Genomic DNA, 17,338 nt, shown 5'->3' with positions numbered 1-17,338 from the left:
GAGCCCACAAGGGAAAAAAAAAATGCAAAAGGCAAAACATGGTTTTAGTCTCTCAGAATTTGGTCTAGTTTCTCTTCTCTCTACTGTCCACAATATGGAATTTTATAAGTTCACACCATAGACATTTTTGCTTAGAAAATTATGTTTTTTTTAATTCTTCTTTTAAAAGAAACCTATTCAGTTACTATTGACAAAAAATAAACTGCACAAATTTAAATTGTATGATTCGATAAACTTTGGCATATTCATACACCCTTTAAAACATCACCAAAATCAAGACAAAACACATACAGCTTACACTTAAGTTTCTTCATGGCCCTTTGCGCTATCTTCCTCTCAAACTTCCCTTAACCCAACCCCATACCCAGGCAAACACTAATCTGCTTTTTATCAATATAGATTAGATTAAATTGGATTTCATTGAATTTATACAAATGAAACCATACAGTATTTGTTTTTTTCTTGTCTAACTTCTTTCACTTAGCATAACTGTCTTGAGATTTTTCCAATGTTGTTGTGTCATCAATAGTTTATTCTTCTAATTGCTGAATCGTATTCCAACATATGGGAATACCACAGTTTGCTTTTCTGTTCACTTATTGGTTGACATTTTGAGTTGTTTCAAATACTTGTATAATACATTTATAGACATTTTCATACCTGACTAATTTTTATTAAGTGGAGATCATAGAGTATACATATAGGTATTTATTTTTATTAATTGTAAATATTTGCTTCTAAGTAAATTCTAAGTAATTTCTATTATATACAATAACACACTATCATATCAGGCAGGTGATATATCACTGATCACCATGTAGATTGTTTGGACGCACACACACACACACACACACACAAACACACACACACACACATCTATCCTCTATCTCTGATAATATCATCAGGATATACATTTAGGAATAAAATTTCTGGGTCAAAAACAGATTTGTAATCTTGTTCCACAGTTACATTTTAAGTTCATAGTTCTCTCAGAAATATTTGCTTTTTGTGGGGTACTCAAGTCTTGAAAAAAAACAAAAACAGTAGTTTTACCATTAAAATCTCAAGAATTATGACAGAAGAGAAATATTGAAATAACAAATGAATCTCAAATTATGCTCCTAAAATTATATTGCCAAATCTGCCCCCATATAAGGCCAAGCCTGAAAATATAGCATATAAGCTGATTCCTGTTAACATAAAAAATGTATGTAAAAAAAGCTTTACATATCCAATTATAGAGTGAAAAACCAGCAATAATTCAATAAGGAGGCAAAATTGTGATATGTGACTCTTTTGTTTGCTCCGGTAGAATTTAGAAGGATGACTGATCACCCCAGCAGAAATAGGCTATGATAAGCATCATGGGATAACATTTTCCAGGGAAAGTTTGGGAACTAATTCTCATCCACCAATAAATCTGTTCATCAAACATATTTTCTGACATACATCTGCCACTTGCAACATGAGATTATGGTCACAATTAGCAGCTGTTGTAAGCTCCAGTCCCCTTCATTAGTAATCATGAGATTTCCCAGGTTATAAGGATGATTATAGCTTTACAGATTCTGAAAAGACATGTTATCTCATCTCACACCTATGTTATGCTCAACATATTTAAAGTTCAATAAATTTTCGAAGAAATCCTTTTCACTGCAGTCAAATTGAGAAGTAAGTAGATCCAAAACAAACTTGTTAGTGAGAAATTAGTTATGCCTCAGTAAAATGTACATGATTCTACCATAAACTAGGATAAGTGAATAAGTACATTCGTATATACATAAGGGTTTCCTTAATAATTGCTTGATTTTATTACAGAGAATAAAATAATAATTTTAAAATCATGCCACTAATATATGAAAATAAATTTTTTTAACTATTTCTTCAAACGTTTTATAGCCACGTTCTTGTTTTGAAAGGGAATGGTTTCATAGTTCATAGCTAAAAAACATATTTATGGAAAGCAATAGCTGGAAAGAAGAGAGAAAAAGCATACCCCAATTATTGATTTAGGTGGTGGACAATATACTGGGATCTTAGTAAAGAAAAAGGAATGTTATCTTTGGCATAGTTCTGCATATTATCGATTTGTTCTGGTGTTTTTAATTGAAATTACTTTTGTGTGTGTGTAGATGAAAATGGAGGGATATGATATGTGTTTGATTGTTAATGGTAGATCATAAAAAAAAAAGAAAAGCAAATAACTAAAACCAGAGTTTAGCTTTCACAGGCTCAGTTTTCTTGTGATCTTTTGTTATTTGAGGACTATATGATTAGATCCTTTCTCTGCAGTAGGTAGTCATTCAAAAAATCATGCCAGTGATTTTTTTTCAATTATTGTTTAAATTCAATGTAAGGAGATCAATGAAATTGTGTTTTAATAGGCTATCTGATGGAATTTAGAGAAAGCTTTGTCTTGTGTTAAGTGTTTATCATGCTCTTTCTGGTCATTTGTTGTAATCCGATGCATTTATTATTAATAGGTAAACCGGAGTGGCCTATGCTACATTGAAAATAGAACATTGGCTGCTAAGTAAAAGAAAATTATCCTTTGGCTTTGAAAAACTGCAGGACATTATTTACACTGGGGCAAATTTCTGAATATAGACCTGGCAGTTTGCAGTACTTATGTTAAAGTGAGCTATTTCTAAATCATCAAAGTGATGTTCTTTCATGAATTCTTAACTTGAGAACAATTCCTATCAAGATTGACTCTAAGAGTAGGGCAGCCGAAATTCTGACCTATTTTGAGTTCACATAAGCTCCAAGTGAGTCAAGAGATTTGTATAATGTTAGAATTGTTAGCTATTCTTCAATAGAAATCCCCATGATAATCTCTACGACAAATAGCAATGGGCACAAAGGGATTTTTGTTTTCCTCTTTGATCGTCAATGTGAATAGTAGGAAGAACTCCAAGATCTATTCAGCCATAAGCAGGTAATGGTTAACTCTTGACCTTTCTAATAATAGAGAGACATATATACAGGTGAATATTATGAATTGAGTTCCATTCAATGCATTGATGAAGTTATGTTCTTTTAGTTTGCTGTCTTTGTGTTCATTTTCAGTTTTTATTTATAAGCAGAATTTGGTAAAAGTATTTTTTAAGAAATTAAGAAAATTTTTAAGAAAAACAAAACATTCGTTAATGTTCCAGTGACTTTTTCAACCCACAGTAGGAGCTAAATTGTAGAACGGTTGACATCTAGAGATTGGAAACACTATATGTTGTTTCATTTTAGCACTATGAAGGAATAGAAATTTTAAAAAGACAATTTCATATAACTACCATCTTCAATTTTAGTACACGAATAGGTATGTTAGAATAAGAACTGAGTTCTGGAAGTCTTCTTTCATGAGAGTCTTTAGTTGTGCTGTCGTGGTTTCCTTGATGTCCTGAATCCATTCATGGTCATTTTGACTTTGGGGAAGAACCAGAGTCACATGATACCAGATCTGGTGAATAAGGTGGATGAGCACACACTGTCAAAATTTTATTTGGCAGAAATCACGATACCAGAAGTGAAGTGTGACATGGAGGATTATCATGATGGAGGATGATGTCAGGACAGTCATGAAAAAGGACTTCCAGAACTGCTTCAGAAAGTGGCAAGAACGATGGAATAAGTGTACTCAAAGTGAGGGGAGTATTTTACGGGAGATTACTAACAATGTGTTTTTTCACTGTAATATATATATATTTTAATTTAAACATTCACACACACAAAAAAAAAATCTGTGTGTGTGTGATAATTTTCTGACAATGAATTCTTGTTTAAAACCCGATACACCTCAAGCGTCTCAGAAATATTTATGTATATATCATTATGCAATCTATATATTTATTTTTATACCTAGGTTTCTAGTATCTTCTATTTACCTAAGATTCCCCACCCTAGGAGTATAGCTACTCTTCAGTAGTGAACCATATGTCATATGAGTTTTTCAAAAATCCCCAAGTTCTTATAATAATGATGTAGAAAAATTATAATATTTACAAAAATTACAATTTTTACAAAACCAAGGGAATGCTACCATTTCCATGAAATTGTATACCCATTACAGCGTCTATAGGATGACAAGAAGGTCACTGAACTAGTTCCTTATTTTGAGACTGAGGTACAGAAAGGAACCTGAGAACAACTATGTAAAATTTTTAAGTAGTCTACAGTAGAGATGCAATATAGTTTAGTGGAAAATAAGTTAGGCAAGAACCATCATGTAATATAGTCATTGTTAAAATTATTTTTGAAATCTGAGTTTACTAACATATCCCTTAAATTCAGCGTAGTTCTAATAATAGACTACATCACATGTTCTTTATTAGAACAATCCAAACACCCCCCCCAAAAAATAATAGAATTTAGATATATATATATTTTCACCTAATATTTAAAACTGGCCAGTGTTTCACAATGTTTAGAAACCTAAATATATGTCACTTATGTTTGTCAAAGTCAATGCTTGATAGTAAACATATTACTGATTGATGATGAGAACTCTAATTCCGTAATTCACCAGATAAAAAAGGAGTTCATTTGCTACATGCCTTTAACAGATACCTAGAAAAATGAGGACGACACCAGATGCTGATTAGTCTGTTAGTTGTCTGATATTGCTCTTCCTTGTTTGAACCACTTTATCCTATGGTCTATAATCTTGCTGTATGAGCCTGGTCCATGGATTTGCCACATGGGATTCACCTAAGAGTATGTTATAAAAGCAGAATCCCAACTCCAACACTAAACCTACTGAACCAGGATTTGTTTTTAACAAGATTCCCATGTAATTCATATGAATTTAATTTTTGAGAAATGTTTAATTTCCTATATGGCTAAATTAAACACTCATCAGCAGACTCCTTAAACAAATGTAAACATGAACAGATACAGCTTTAAAAAATGCATATAAGCTAGCATTTTGCTTTTCTGCATTCTCCCACTTTTAGCCATTCATATGATTAGTTTAGGCCCATCTAGATTATTAAAGTTAATCTTCATCTCAATGTTTAACCTTAATCCCTTCAGGCTAAGTTACTTTGACCTTGTAAAGTAACATATTCACAGGTTCCTTGGGGTGGGGGGATGCAATAGCATTATTTTGTCACTAAAGAATGACAGAAAGTTTATTGTGACATCTTTCATATCCAGCCCTAATGAGAAAGCGTCACCGAGCTCTGTGATAGTGTCATTTCAATTTTATTTGGAATAGGTTGGCAGGAATCATTGGAGGAAAACCTGTGATTCAGCTGAGATGTTCCTTGAATAGAGCACCATTCAGAAGCAATGTATTTTACAACAGCCTCTCCATATTCACTTATGCTCATAAGAACTCTGTGGACACATGTTCTTATGTTTTTTTAAACATGATTTCAATGTATCCAATGCAATTGACTCTCTCAAGTTCAATATAATTATTTAATATGTTTCAAGAACTGCATAGGTCTATGATAGGACAAGTAAATCAAGTGGCTATTAAAAACTCACTTAAAAGCTGCCACAAGGGTTTGTGAGTACAATCACTTCAGAGTACACATAATCACAGAATTAAAATAATGAAAACAGCCAAATACGAGCTAGGACAATTAAGTTTGTGAACTCATTCTAGAAAAAGTGCTACATACCTCATTGCTGAATATCACTACAGTCACCTTCAAAGTACTCCCCTTAGGAAACTATGCACCCAAAGAAAGTGCCTAGTCCACCCTTCAAAGCAATTTTGGAACTTTATTTCTGGAATGGTCATCAGAGCTGTCCTCGTATTACCCTTAGTGTCCTGAATGTCATCAAAATGTCTTTCTTTCAATATTTCCTTTATTTTTGGGTAGAGAAAGAGGTCATCAGGGGCCAGATCAGGTGAGTAGGGAGGGTGTTCCAATACAGTTGTTTGTTTACTGGCTAAAAACTCCCTCACAGACAATGCTGTGAGAGCTGGTGTGTTATCGTGATGCAAGAACCATGAATTGTTGGTGAAAAATTAAGGTAATCTAACTTTTTCATGCAGCCTTTTCAGCACTTCCAAATAGTAAACTTGGTTAACTGTTTGACAAGTTGGTACAAATTCATAATGAATAATCTCTCTGATATCAAAAAAAGTTTAGCAACATCATTGTAACAAGTTCACGAACTTAAGTGTCAGACCTCATATATCAAATTGTCTAAATGAAAATTACATTAAAAAACAATTCAAAAGATTACTTAGCAATTTACTGTCATGTCTTTTGCCTATGACTTTAAGACATATTAGATAAACAATCTTAAAACAATGCCGGGATTTATGAGTCTCTCTTCCGCTAGATACTCTATTGATCGGCACACTGACATGGACAGGATTTTCAGTATCCACGCAGAAAATGGATCCATTTTCACTTTGAAGCCCCTTGACCGGGAATCATCTTCTTGGCATAACATAACCATTACAGCCACAGAAATAAGTAAGTTGGAAACACATCTATCTGGACACATTATTTTTCCCTGAAGGCTCTTCTTTCTTGAGTGGAATGATTTTATCATTAGCGAGATCTGAGAGAAATAATGTGTGTTGGATTCTGAAATCAATGATTGCCAAATATTCATTTATTTTAAACAATTTTATGTATACCTTATTATAGGACAGAAATATAACCTAGCCTCATAAAAATAATCAGTCTAAGAAAATTCTCTCTTAGAAACAATACTTTATTTTCAATCATATTCTCCTCTTTTGTGCACGCTGTCCATCTGGGCCATGTAAGAAAGCGGAGATAAGCTACCAGCACTCCAATCAAGTATTGAAAGCCACAGAAACGATCTGTTGCTAAGTTACAAATGGGGAGAGTGATATCACTGCTTCTCTGTAAATGAGATTGAAATCTTACACATGTTCTCATTGCAGATAACTCAAAACAAAGCAGCCACATTCCTGTCTTCATCAGAATTCTAGACATAAATGACCATGCTCCGGAATTTGCCATGTACTATGAAACATTTGTTTGTGAAAATGCAAAGCCTGGGCAGGTAAATGAAATCATTATCAACTTTAAATATAGTATTTTCTCTTCACAAAGGCATATGACCTTGGGTTAAGTTATTGGAACATTGTTTTTAATGCAAACTATTGTCAATCCTCGTCACTTGATTATCATCCCTTACCGTAAAACTCACAACAATTCTTGAAAAATGACTTTTAAATTTGTTTTGCCATGGGATCCATGCTAAACTAGTTAAAATTATAATATCTGCTTTAGTTTATATACCAGGTACATAATAAGTATCACATATATAAAAAGTTCCTACCTGGATTCATGAGTATGTTGATAGTGAATTATATTCAGAATAATAATATAGTATTAAATAAAACATAAAATATGACAATAAAATAACTCTATGTTAATATAAAGGGAATCATAATAATTGTTTTGTTGATTAAATTTTAGCACTTTTAATTACTCAGAACATTTTGATTTGTTACATTTTCTTTGTGAGTTTTCAACTCACAAAGATTTTTTTAGAAGAGTTACAAAGTCCCCTTGCAAAGTAATATTTCAGATACCTCTTGTCACGCGGGACGTCCGGCGGGGTCTCTGCTTCTGCTCCCCACATAAGAACACAGGACATGGTGAGGCCAAAAAGGAACACCCACGGAGCCATAGGTAGGGGAGTCACACCACTATACTCACTGGCAGCTGGGTTGGAGACACAGGAACCAGGAGCAACACAATTCTCAACCCTCACTGTGCCACTTGCAGACTCAGCCACCATCGTCTTGCTAGCTCCCCCTTTTTTTCTGCTAGCCTAGCCACGGCAGTTATATTCATGGCTAATGGCTCACTGGTTACAGCTGATGGCCAACTAGCCACAGCTGATGGCCATTTGATCACAGTCGATGGCCATTTACTACCTGAGCCAGCACCTTTCTATGTGAGGCCGAGAGCCTGGAAACTGCTTTTTGGGGCTCTGGCCCCACACCTCTAAAATAATTTTAAGCAAATGTTGAATATGTTTGTTTTTGACAATTAGAGAGAAATTTATAAATGACAGTAACTGCACACGTCTTACTGAAAGAAATTTTAACCAGTTATTTAAATATTTCTTTAAGAAAAAGTAGGTAGATGTTAAGAATCCTATCTAATGCCATCATGTCTTTTTAAGTACAGAACATAAAAGTGAAATACTGTCTTCTATTCCAATAGAGATTATAATGGACTGACTGTTTCTGTACACCCCAATTTGATATGTTGAAGCCCTAACCCCCAGTGTGTATTTGGAGATGGGGCCTTTGGGAAAGTAATGAAAGTTAAATACGGTCCGAAGAGTAGAGCACTGAGTGAATAGGACTAGTGTCCTTTAAAGAAGACACACCGGAGAGATCACTCTCTCTCCATGCACACACTCAAAGGGAAGTTAGGTGAAGATGGAGGAAGAAGGCAGACTTCTGCAAGCCAGGAAGAGATCTCTCACTAGAAGCCCACCATACCGGTACCTTGATCTCAGACTTGCAACTTCCAAAACTGGGAGAAAATAAATTTCTATGTCAGCCATCAAGTATGTGATGTTTTGTAACGGCAGCCCTAGCAGAGTAAGACAGATACATACCATATTTCACTTACACACCAAAAAATTATAATAAGGTTTTTATTTTTCTTTACCAAAAAAAGAATCATTACACAGTTATTTGGATTAAAAGTCGTTATCCTTTTTTTCACTTTGCAACATGTAATGGGCATATTTTCAGTTCAGTAAATGATTATTTTTAATTTGATGTTTAATTATCATAGCATAGCTACATTAATTAGCTTATTTATCTACACACCTATTAATGGAAATTTGGTTTACCAACAAAATGTTACTCTAGAAAACAGCAATATAGTGAGAATTATAGTACATTCATATGTATACACTACCTGGTATTATTTTCCTTTGATACAATTCTCAAATTTAAAATAATTAAAATTTATCCATACTCATCTATGTTTCCAAATAGCTCTCCAGATATGTCCTATAACTACTGATAACTTCAATCCAATGTGGATAATTGCCTATCTATTTGGCAACATTAGATTTAAATGTCTACCAATATATAATATCTCATAATAATTTTAAGTTGAAACCCTCCAAAATTATTGAGGCTAAACATTTTTTATAAAAATGTGGCCATTTAAGAAAATATCTTCACAGATAACTTCATATTAGTTTCCTAAACTTACCATGACAAATCACCACAAATTAGACAATAAAATAAATAAATAAAACACAGAAATGTATTTTAGTCTCTCACACAGTTCTGGTGGCTACAAGTCTGAAATCAATGTGTCAGCAGGTCCATGCTCCCTATGGAGGCTCTAGGGAAAGATTCTTCCTTGCCCCTTTCTAGCTTCTGTGGTTCTGGAATTCCTTGGTTTGTAGAACCAAATTACTCCAATTTCTGTCTCCATTTTAGCATGGCATTCTTCCTCTATCTCTTCCCATTTCCAAATATTCCTCTTTTTATGAGGCGTATATTCAGTCAAGTAGGGCTCACCTTTATTCAGTATTACCTCATCTAAGCTTGATTACATCTACAAAGAGCCTATTTCCAAATAAGGTCACAGTCTCAGGTACTGAGGATTAGTTTCTAAACATTTATTTTGTAGGGATCCAAGTTAATTAACAATAGTTTATAGATATCCTTTACTTATTTGTCTAATAGTATGCTTGTTTTTTATTGATTTGTGTGCGTTATATGTATTCTCTTTTAAAATATGCTTAAGCGATGGTCCAGCAATTCTTTTCAAGAACTCAGAGTCATATAATCAAAGGATAAATGTTGTTTATGATTTAAAATGTTATATACATTTTTGTTATTCTGGAACAGGATGTTAAGCAAGAATATTAGGTCTTACGTAAATTTTTTCTATGTCACATTCCAAACTTCTAAGGAGAAAAAAGTCATTTAAGTTTGTATTAATCATTGTGCACTTTCAAAGCATTGTCTAAAAGGCCATATGGTTAAATGTCACTCTGCCAATAAAATTCATGAAATTATGGTTAATATAAAATTATAGAGGAAAACTCTTGACTATTGTGCATGCAGGTTGATATGGCTATAGAAGGTACACAATAACCAAAACAATGGATACATCAAACTACTATGAAATACCAATAATTGGTCATCAAACAATGTCAGATTATTATGCAACTGTTTGTTTTTGTAGATGTGAAATATGAAAGTATGAGCAATTAAAAAGACTGTGATTTCAAATCACACAGATGGCAGACCCAGGACTAGATAAACAGGCACCCCAATGTTTTTTGCTCAGTGTTTTTTCACAATAAAATGCTTGGTGGAATTTTTGTGCCCAATCTGTCATCTGTTGCTCCAGTAGTCACACTAAAGCACACCTCTGACAGTGAGAGCACAGCTAAGAGTAATTTCTCAACTTTGACACTGATTTTGCAAATCTTTAGAAGCATTTATTTGTGTTTCTTGCTAAACTTTATAAATACCATTAAAAGAAAAGCAAATTAACTTCAATAAAACATACTATATGATTGTAGTTAAGGCCTCCTAGCTTTAAATTCTTTCGATTTCTGGCATTATGTGACATATTGCTCACTCTCCAAAACTATATTGATAGTGTTCTTAATCTATAATAGCAGTTATGCTAAGCACTGACGTTTCTAAAAAATACATCTGTTATGTTATCTGCATTTGAGAGAACCATTATTTAGTGGAGGCAACAGATTGGTAACCAATTAATAACAAAACAGACGGGTGCTTTCTAACAACGTTAAAAGAGGATAGAGGTTGGATTGATCAAATTTTTCTTTAAGGTTGGACACTGCAGTGGCCAGGAATCAGACAATGATTCATAGAGATACCCTATAAACTAATACTTGATGGACTTGTTTTATTCTTAATTAAATGCATTACATTAGACAGACCCATACAAATTCCTTGGCATGATTATCTGAAAATGGCATATATCTTGCTTTTAATTTCAGTGGTATATTTGAAGCACAGGCGCTGATTAAAAATATCTTGTAATAACAAGAGCTGTTTGTTGTTGTACTTTATTTAATTTATCTCATTTCAGTTGATTCAGACGGTCAGTGTCATGGACAAAGATGATCCTCCCCGAGGCCACAAATTCTTTTTTGAACCAGTGCCAGAGTTTCCCCTTAATCCGAACTTCACCATTGTAGATAATAAAGGTACAGAACATTTTGAAATCAAAAAATTATAAGACCCTAAGATGCAAAATTAAAAACTTCTATGATTTTTTTCCCCACCATTTTTTTTTTTTCCAGATAATACAGCAGGAATCATGACTCGAAAGGATGGGTACAGCCGCAACAAAATGAGTACCTATCTACTGCCAATTTTAATCTTTGACAATGATTATCCAATTCAAAGCAGCACTGGCACACTCACTATCCGTGTGTGTGCCTGCGATAATCACGGAAACATGCAGTCCTGCAATGCAGAGGCCTTGGTCCTATCGGCTGGCCTGAGCACAGGAGCACTAGTTGCCATCCTTCTCTGCGTCATCATACTCCTTGGTAAAGCCACACCCCCAAATGTTCATGTAACTGACAGAATTCTCACCTTACTGCCCAGGGGTCATGCATTGCAAAGCATTATTGTCTATAGCTAAAGACTGGATATTTTGATTTCTTATTGAAATTGTCCTTGGGGGGCGGGGGGAAATGAGTTCTTGTCTGTGGGGATAAGTCTAGCTTTCTAGAAACCAAATATGAAGATTTAACAGCTAGTGAGATTTTTTTTTTTTTTATAGTATTTAATGCTAACTAACCATGGTCACTGTTCTACGGATATTTAATACTTGATTTAATTTCCATATCAACTCTATAAGGTAAATTTTATTCTTCTACAGGAAGACTAAATAACAAAGTCACTCATTCAGAAAGTGTTTTTACTACCATTCAAATCCAGATTATCGGATTTCATAATTCTCCTTTCTAACCATTATTCTCAAAACCAAAGACTACCTTTAAATAATACTAACAAATACTAAGTTATGTATATCAGATGTCTAATTGGCAGATTCATTTGTAACAATATGATAAATGTATTTTTTCATGAAATTTGTTATATGTAGGTGAAATATACCAAGTTAGAAGTTTAAGTTACTATTATTTTTTTTAACATCACTGTGGCATTGTGAAATAACTAGTTCTGCAATGTTTTCTAAATAAAGTCATGTTTCCAATAGAAAATGTTTTATTTGAGCATCCCCTAACAGGACAACAATTTAATTCAATTAAACAGTTGTGCCACTGTAAAACATTTCCCCCAAAATTGTTTCCAACAAATATTCAACTAAAACGCTTATGCTTTGGGCAGAAGAACTAGCCAGATTTATGTTCCAATGCCCATATGTGCTGGCTCCTTTTCATTGCAAATACTTTCAAGCTATCTGGATGAAATCCCTTTGGCCAGATATCCTTTCAGGACTTCAGTGGGGGATTGATGAAAGTGAGGGGAAGGCATTATTTCTCAGTTAAAGTGATCCAACTATTTAGAAAAACATTTTCTCAGGGTGTGTTAGAACATACCCACCACTACCATTACCATCAGCTGTCTGCATTTCCACCTGCTGCTAGAAAGTTCAACCCTTCTGTAAAATATTTTTGTATCCCCCATGGAGGTGAAATTTTGGCTTACTCTTTTAGCTAAGTGCAACTTTTAGTTTCTCATATTGTTTTTATTTGCTCAGATAGTTTTACTTTCCTAATTTAGAACATGAAAACATGTATATTTCAAACTTGATGTTTTAATTTCTATGTTAATAATGCACCCACATACATAAAGACATGTATGCATACATGGGGGAACAAAAGCACACCCCCCAAATAAATTTAGATGTCATAACATCATTAAGATAAATTTATAATATTTTCCTCTATGTAAAAGCTGCTTGCTTTTATACTGAAAAGTCTACCACCTTTCTGCCCTGCACAATAAAGACACATATTTCTTATTTTTCACCTTCCCCACTGATAGCCCAGATATGAAGTTGTTTACTGTTATTTAAGTTAAAATTGGTCCTAACTCAAGTGTTCATTATCAAAGTTTCCAACACAGTCTTGCTGTTATTTCCAGTCTTTATACTGATGGCTGGACCTAGGTCCTGCATTTCTATAGTGAAGAGAATCTGCTCTTTGTAAGATGGTGGTACAGCATGGGCAATATTATTTTATACCTACCTTGTTAGAGTTTGAAGAAATGGATAGCTCTTAGTTTATACCTATGTTGCAAGGCTGTGTAGGGAATAAAAACCTAGGGCATGGCTTTTTAACTTTTTTGATTCCTGGGTCTCCTTTGGCAATTTAGAATAATAATATAAATTCATAGAAATGAGATATGCAAAACAAAAAAAAATACTTATGCAAATTGGAAAAAAAATGAAAAAAGCAAAACGTGTTAGATTATTGTCATATGCACCTTGTTTTAGTGCAACTCTACTGGTCATTTGAGATATGTCATAACTATAATGCAATATAAAATTAGTGATTTCTATTGATTTACTAGATACATACTGTTACTACCACTATAGTTTATGCTGGTATTTATAATAGAAAAAAAATACTAAATTTGAGTTACAGATTAGTGAAAATAACAATGCACATTTTTCTATTCCTTACCTTAGACTCGCTGAATACCATTCATGTACCCCAGATTAATAACTTCAGTCTAGGGAAAAGAAGCAGATAATTTTGACCTGACAGAGGAGAAAACACTCACAACAGATTCTATGGACCATTTGTGACAGTTAGTAAACATTATATTAGCTAATAAACCCTTTAAATTATTTGACTTTATAGTTATTCTTTTATTTACAAAAAGTACAATATTTGAAAATTAATCCATTCAACATTAAGTTTAGAAAGAACTTACTCTTTCTGTTGCATGCTTCACTAGCTTGATGGATTTTGAATCTATGTTATACTTAACTTATGTTCATCCTTTTCTAATAGAGAGCACAGATTGCCTCATTTCTACGGAATAGTTTTGTAAAATTATCTCCAAGATGATTCTGAATATACATCAGCACCCAAAGCCCATTCTGTGGAGGTTAACTGAATTTCCACATATATATATATATATGGAATATATGTATATGTATATATATACATGTATATATATATACACATATATAAATACATACATATATATATACATATGTGTGTGTGTGTGTGTATATATATACATATATATACATATATATACATATATATATATATATATGTATATATATTTTTTTCTTTCTACCAATTAGTAGGAGGTGAGGAAAGTGTGTTGGCCTACATAACAATAACATTGGACAGGCTTTTAGTGGAGTTATAGCGGCCTCAAAGCCAAGGTGTACAGTCTCAATGAAAATGAGTTTGCTTTGTGTAATCTCAAAACAAAGATTGAGAAAAGAAATATAGATTTATGAGTCAACATTTTCTTGTTTTTCAATGATACATTAATCGTATTGACGAAACATTTAACGGCCCCTAAAGTAAGGACTATTTTTTAATTCTCCCAGACAATGTGTACATTTGCTTTGAGAAAATTTTCTTTATTTAATCCTTTACTTTTCTCATGCATAAAATCAGGGACTTGGTCCATTTTCAATGGAAAATTTATATTTTGGAAATCATGTGTGTTTTTTTAAATGTTTTAAATGTACTTTCTTATTGCATAATGTATTTATTTTGCATGTGTTCATTGCCAAATATGTGCATATGTTAAATTCCAGTAGTACTGGAAAATAAGAAAATACATCAAATGTAGGGAATTTTAAAGTGAACTTGATAATATAGGCATACATAGGTAAATATAGGTAAATAATAAAAACAATACAGCAAATACAGGGAACACAATTAATATTTTAGCTAAAAAGCTTGAATGCAACTGTATATGTCAAGGAAGTTCTCAGTAACAAGATAATATCTGAGCCATCTTGTAAGATGAGTATAAGTCAAAATTGAGTTTGAGTTTGAATTATATACTGTAGCTCAAGAGTTATATTTTAGATCTTATACCGACTTTCAAAACCAGGTCAATAAAGTAATTTAACTATACAGATACCAACTATGTGAAGTGAGGAGTTCAGTACCACATACATATTTATATGTATGCATATATACCGGGAATGCCAAAAAAATGTATACAAGTGGACACTTTGGTCAACGTTGCTCAAGCAGTAGTCTGCCATAATCTGAAGTGTGTGGACGCTGATGGTAACCACTTTGAGCACCTCTTATAATTGCAGAAGTCAAACGTGACTTGTATTCATCTTTTGTTGTCATTATATATTATTGCAATTTTAATACAGTTTTGCTTTCTTAAAACGTGTATACATTTTTTGGCACCCTCTGTATGTTATTTGTTATATATTATGTATATATGTTTATGCATGTGTATACATACATGTGATATGTTCTATATATACTATAATACGTATATAATGCACTTGTATGTGTATATGAATATTTATGGGTAATGTTTTGCATATTTCCTTGATTCACTAAGAAAATATCAAATTTATGCTCGATTTCTCTTGGGATAATAATTTATAATCATAGTAGTTTTAGAATTTTAGTAGCTTTAAAGAAACATGCATTTGGGAGGAATGAGGTATCATATACTTACACTTGGCTAAATGCATTAGCTGTAATTGAATAAAGCTTTTTCAATGCCAGAGCTCCATAGGAGAGTGAGTCTTGAAAGCAAATACAAAGCACTATAATATCTGCTACTTTATCAGTTCAGAGCATTCAGTCATTAGCTCAAAGCACTGTATTTGTACAGGATGGTTACTATTTTTATCCAATCTTAGCACCTCTCACACCACACCAACCTCTTCATAGAAGTGTGCTACATTTACAACTGAAACAATGTCACCTCTCTCTCTCTCTCTCTCTCTCTCTCTCTCTCTCTCTCTCTCTCTCTCTCTCTCTCTCTCCTCAATAGTTTTAGTTGTGCTGTTTGCTGCATTGAAGAGGCAAAGAATAAAGGAACCTCTGATCATTTCAAAAGACGATGTCCGGGACAACATCGTGACCTACAATGACGAAGGTGGCGGGGAAGAAGATACGCAAGCTTTTGACATTGGCACATTGAGGAATCCAGAAGCAAGAGAAGACAGTAAACTTAGAAGGGATGTAATGCCCGAAACTATTTTTCAGATAAGGAAGACTGTGCCTCTGTGGGAAAATATTGATGTACAAGATTTTATCCATCGAAGATTAAAAGAGAACGACTCAGATCCAAGTGCCCCTCCTTATGATTCGCTGGCTACATACGCCTATGAAGGGACTGATTCCATAGCAGGTTCACTCAGTTCTTTGGAGTCTCTCACAGCAGATGGTAACCAGGATTATGATTACCTCAGTAACTGGGGGCCTCGTTTTAAAAAACTTGCCGATATGTATGGGGGTGATGAGAGTGACCGAGATTAAGAGTATCCTATGACGTGATCGATGTTAGTGCAAGCACTCTCTTTGTACTAGATTGAGTGCCCTGCATTCTCTTCCTTGGAGGACATTTTTTAAAAAAATCAAAATTACCAACAATATATAGGTATTGTCTTAGTAAGGGTTTGCTTAATCTGTAAGTTTCTGTGAATGAATACAAATGACATAGATTAAAAAAAAAAGTAATAATAACCAGTTCACCCTCTTTGCCTAACAATCTCTGAAGAAAAGTGTATCACATCAATAATCAATTTAAAAAAAATACCCGAAAGGCTTTTTGTGCCTTTTCTTGGATATAAGAACTTTATAAATGTTTTCTTAACTGACTTACAGTCACATTTACTATTAAATGAAACATTGTTCAACTGCTTTTAAATTAATATAAAAAATATATATATATGTATATATATATATACACATATATATGTATGTATGTGTGTGTGTGTATATATATATACATATATATATCCCTAAAGATATAGGAATGACTATTACTGCCGTATTTATTTAGTTGAAGAATGTCTTGGTGTTAATTCATTCATATTTTTATAAATGTATATTTATATTTTTGTATTTTTATGAAATAAACTAGTATTTATAAAAATAAAATTCATTTTATTTAATTCCCAGAAGCAGGTCTGATCTCACTTATAACCTTTTTTTTTTTTTTTTTTTTTACATCTTTAAAGGTAAAACATGATTTACTCAGGGAAAACTCAGCTAAGTCACTGCATGTGGTTCAGAATTAGAATGCAGTGGAACAGTAAACGAGCTTTAGTACAAATTGGGATTTTTCTGCTTCAACCCCTGTAATATGGACAATTGTTTATTGAACCATTGTTGTCTACCCATCAATAGCATGTGAGATACATTTGGAATATAAAATATT

General features: G+C 33.2%; 1 protein-coding gene across 1 annotated transcript in view; it reads left to right on the top strand.

Annotated features, from left to right (window-relative positions):
* CDH9 (cadherin 9) overlaps positions 1–16,672 on the top strand; it is a 108,871-nt gene extending 92,199 nt beyond the window's left edge. Inside the window, 5 exon segments of the mRNA XM_033110582.1 lie at positions 6,298–6,434; positions 6,875–6,996; positions 11,055–11,172; positions 11,269–11,520; positions 15,947–16,672. Of these exon segments, the coding sequence (XP_032966473.1) occupies positions 6,298–6,434; positions 6,875–6,996; positions 11,055–11,172; positions 11,269–11,520; positions 15,947–16,434 (1,117 nt within the window). The 3' untranslated portion in view covers positions 16,435–16,672.
* Positions 16,673–17,338: the final 666 nt, after the last annotated feature.

This window comes from Rhinolophus ferrumequinum, chromosome 7 (genome assembly GCF_004115265.2).
Source record: "Rhinolophus ferrumequinum isolate MPI-CBG mRhiFer1 chromosome 7, mRhiFer1_v1.p, whole genome shotgun sequence".
NCBI classification, from domain to species: Eukaryota; Metazoa; Chordata; class Mammalia; order Chiroptera; family Rhinolophidae; genus Rhinolophus; species Rhinolophus ferrumequinum.
The sequence above is the reverse complement of the archived record's forward strand: the minus strand, read 5'-3'. Positions and strand labels throughout refer to the sequence as shown.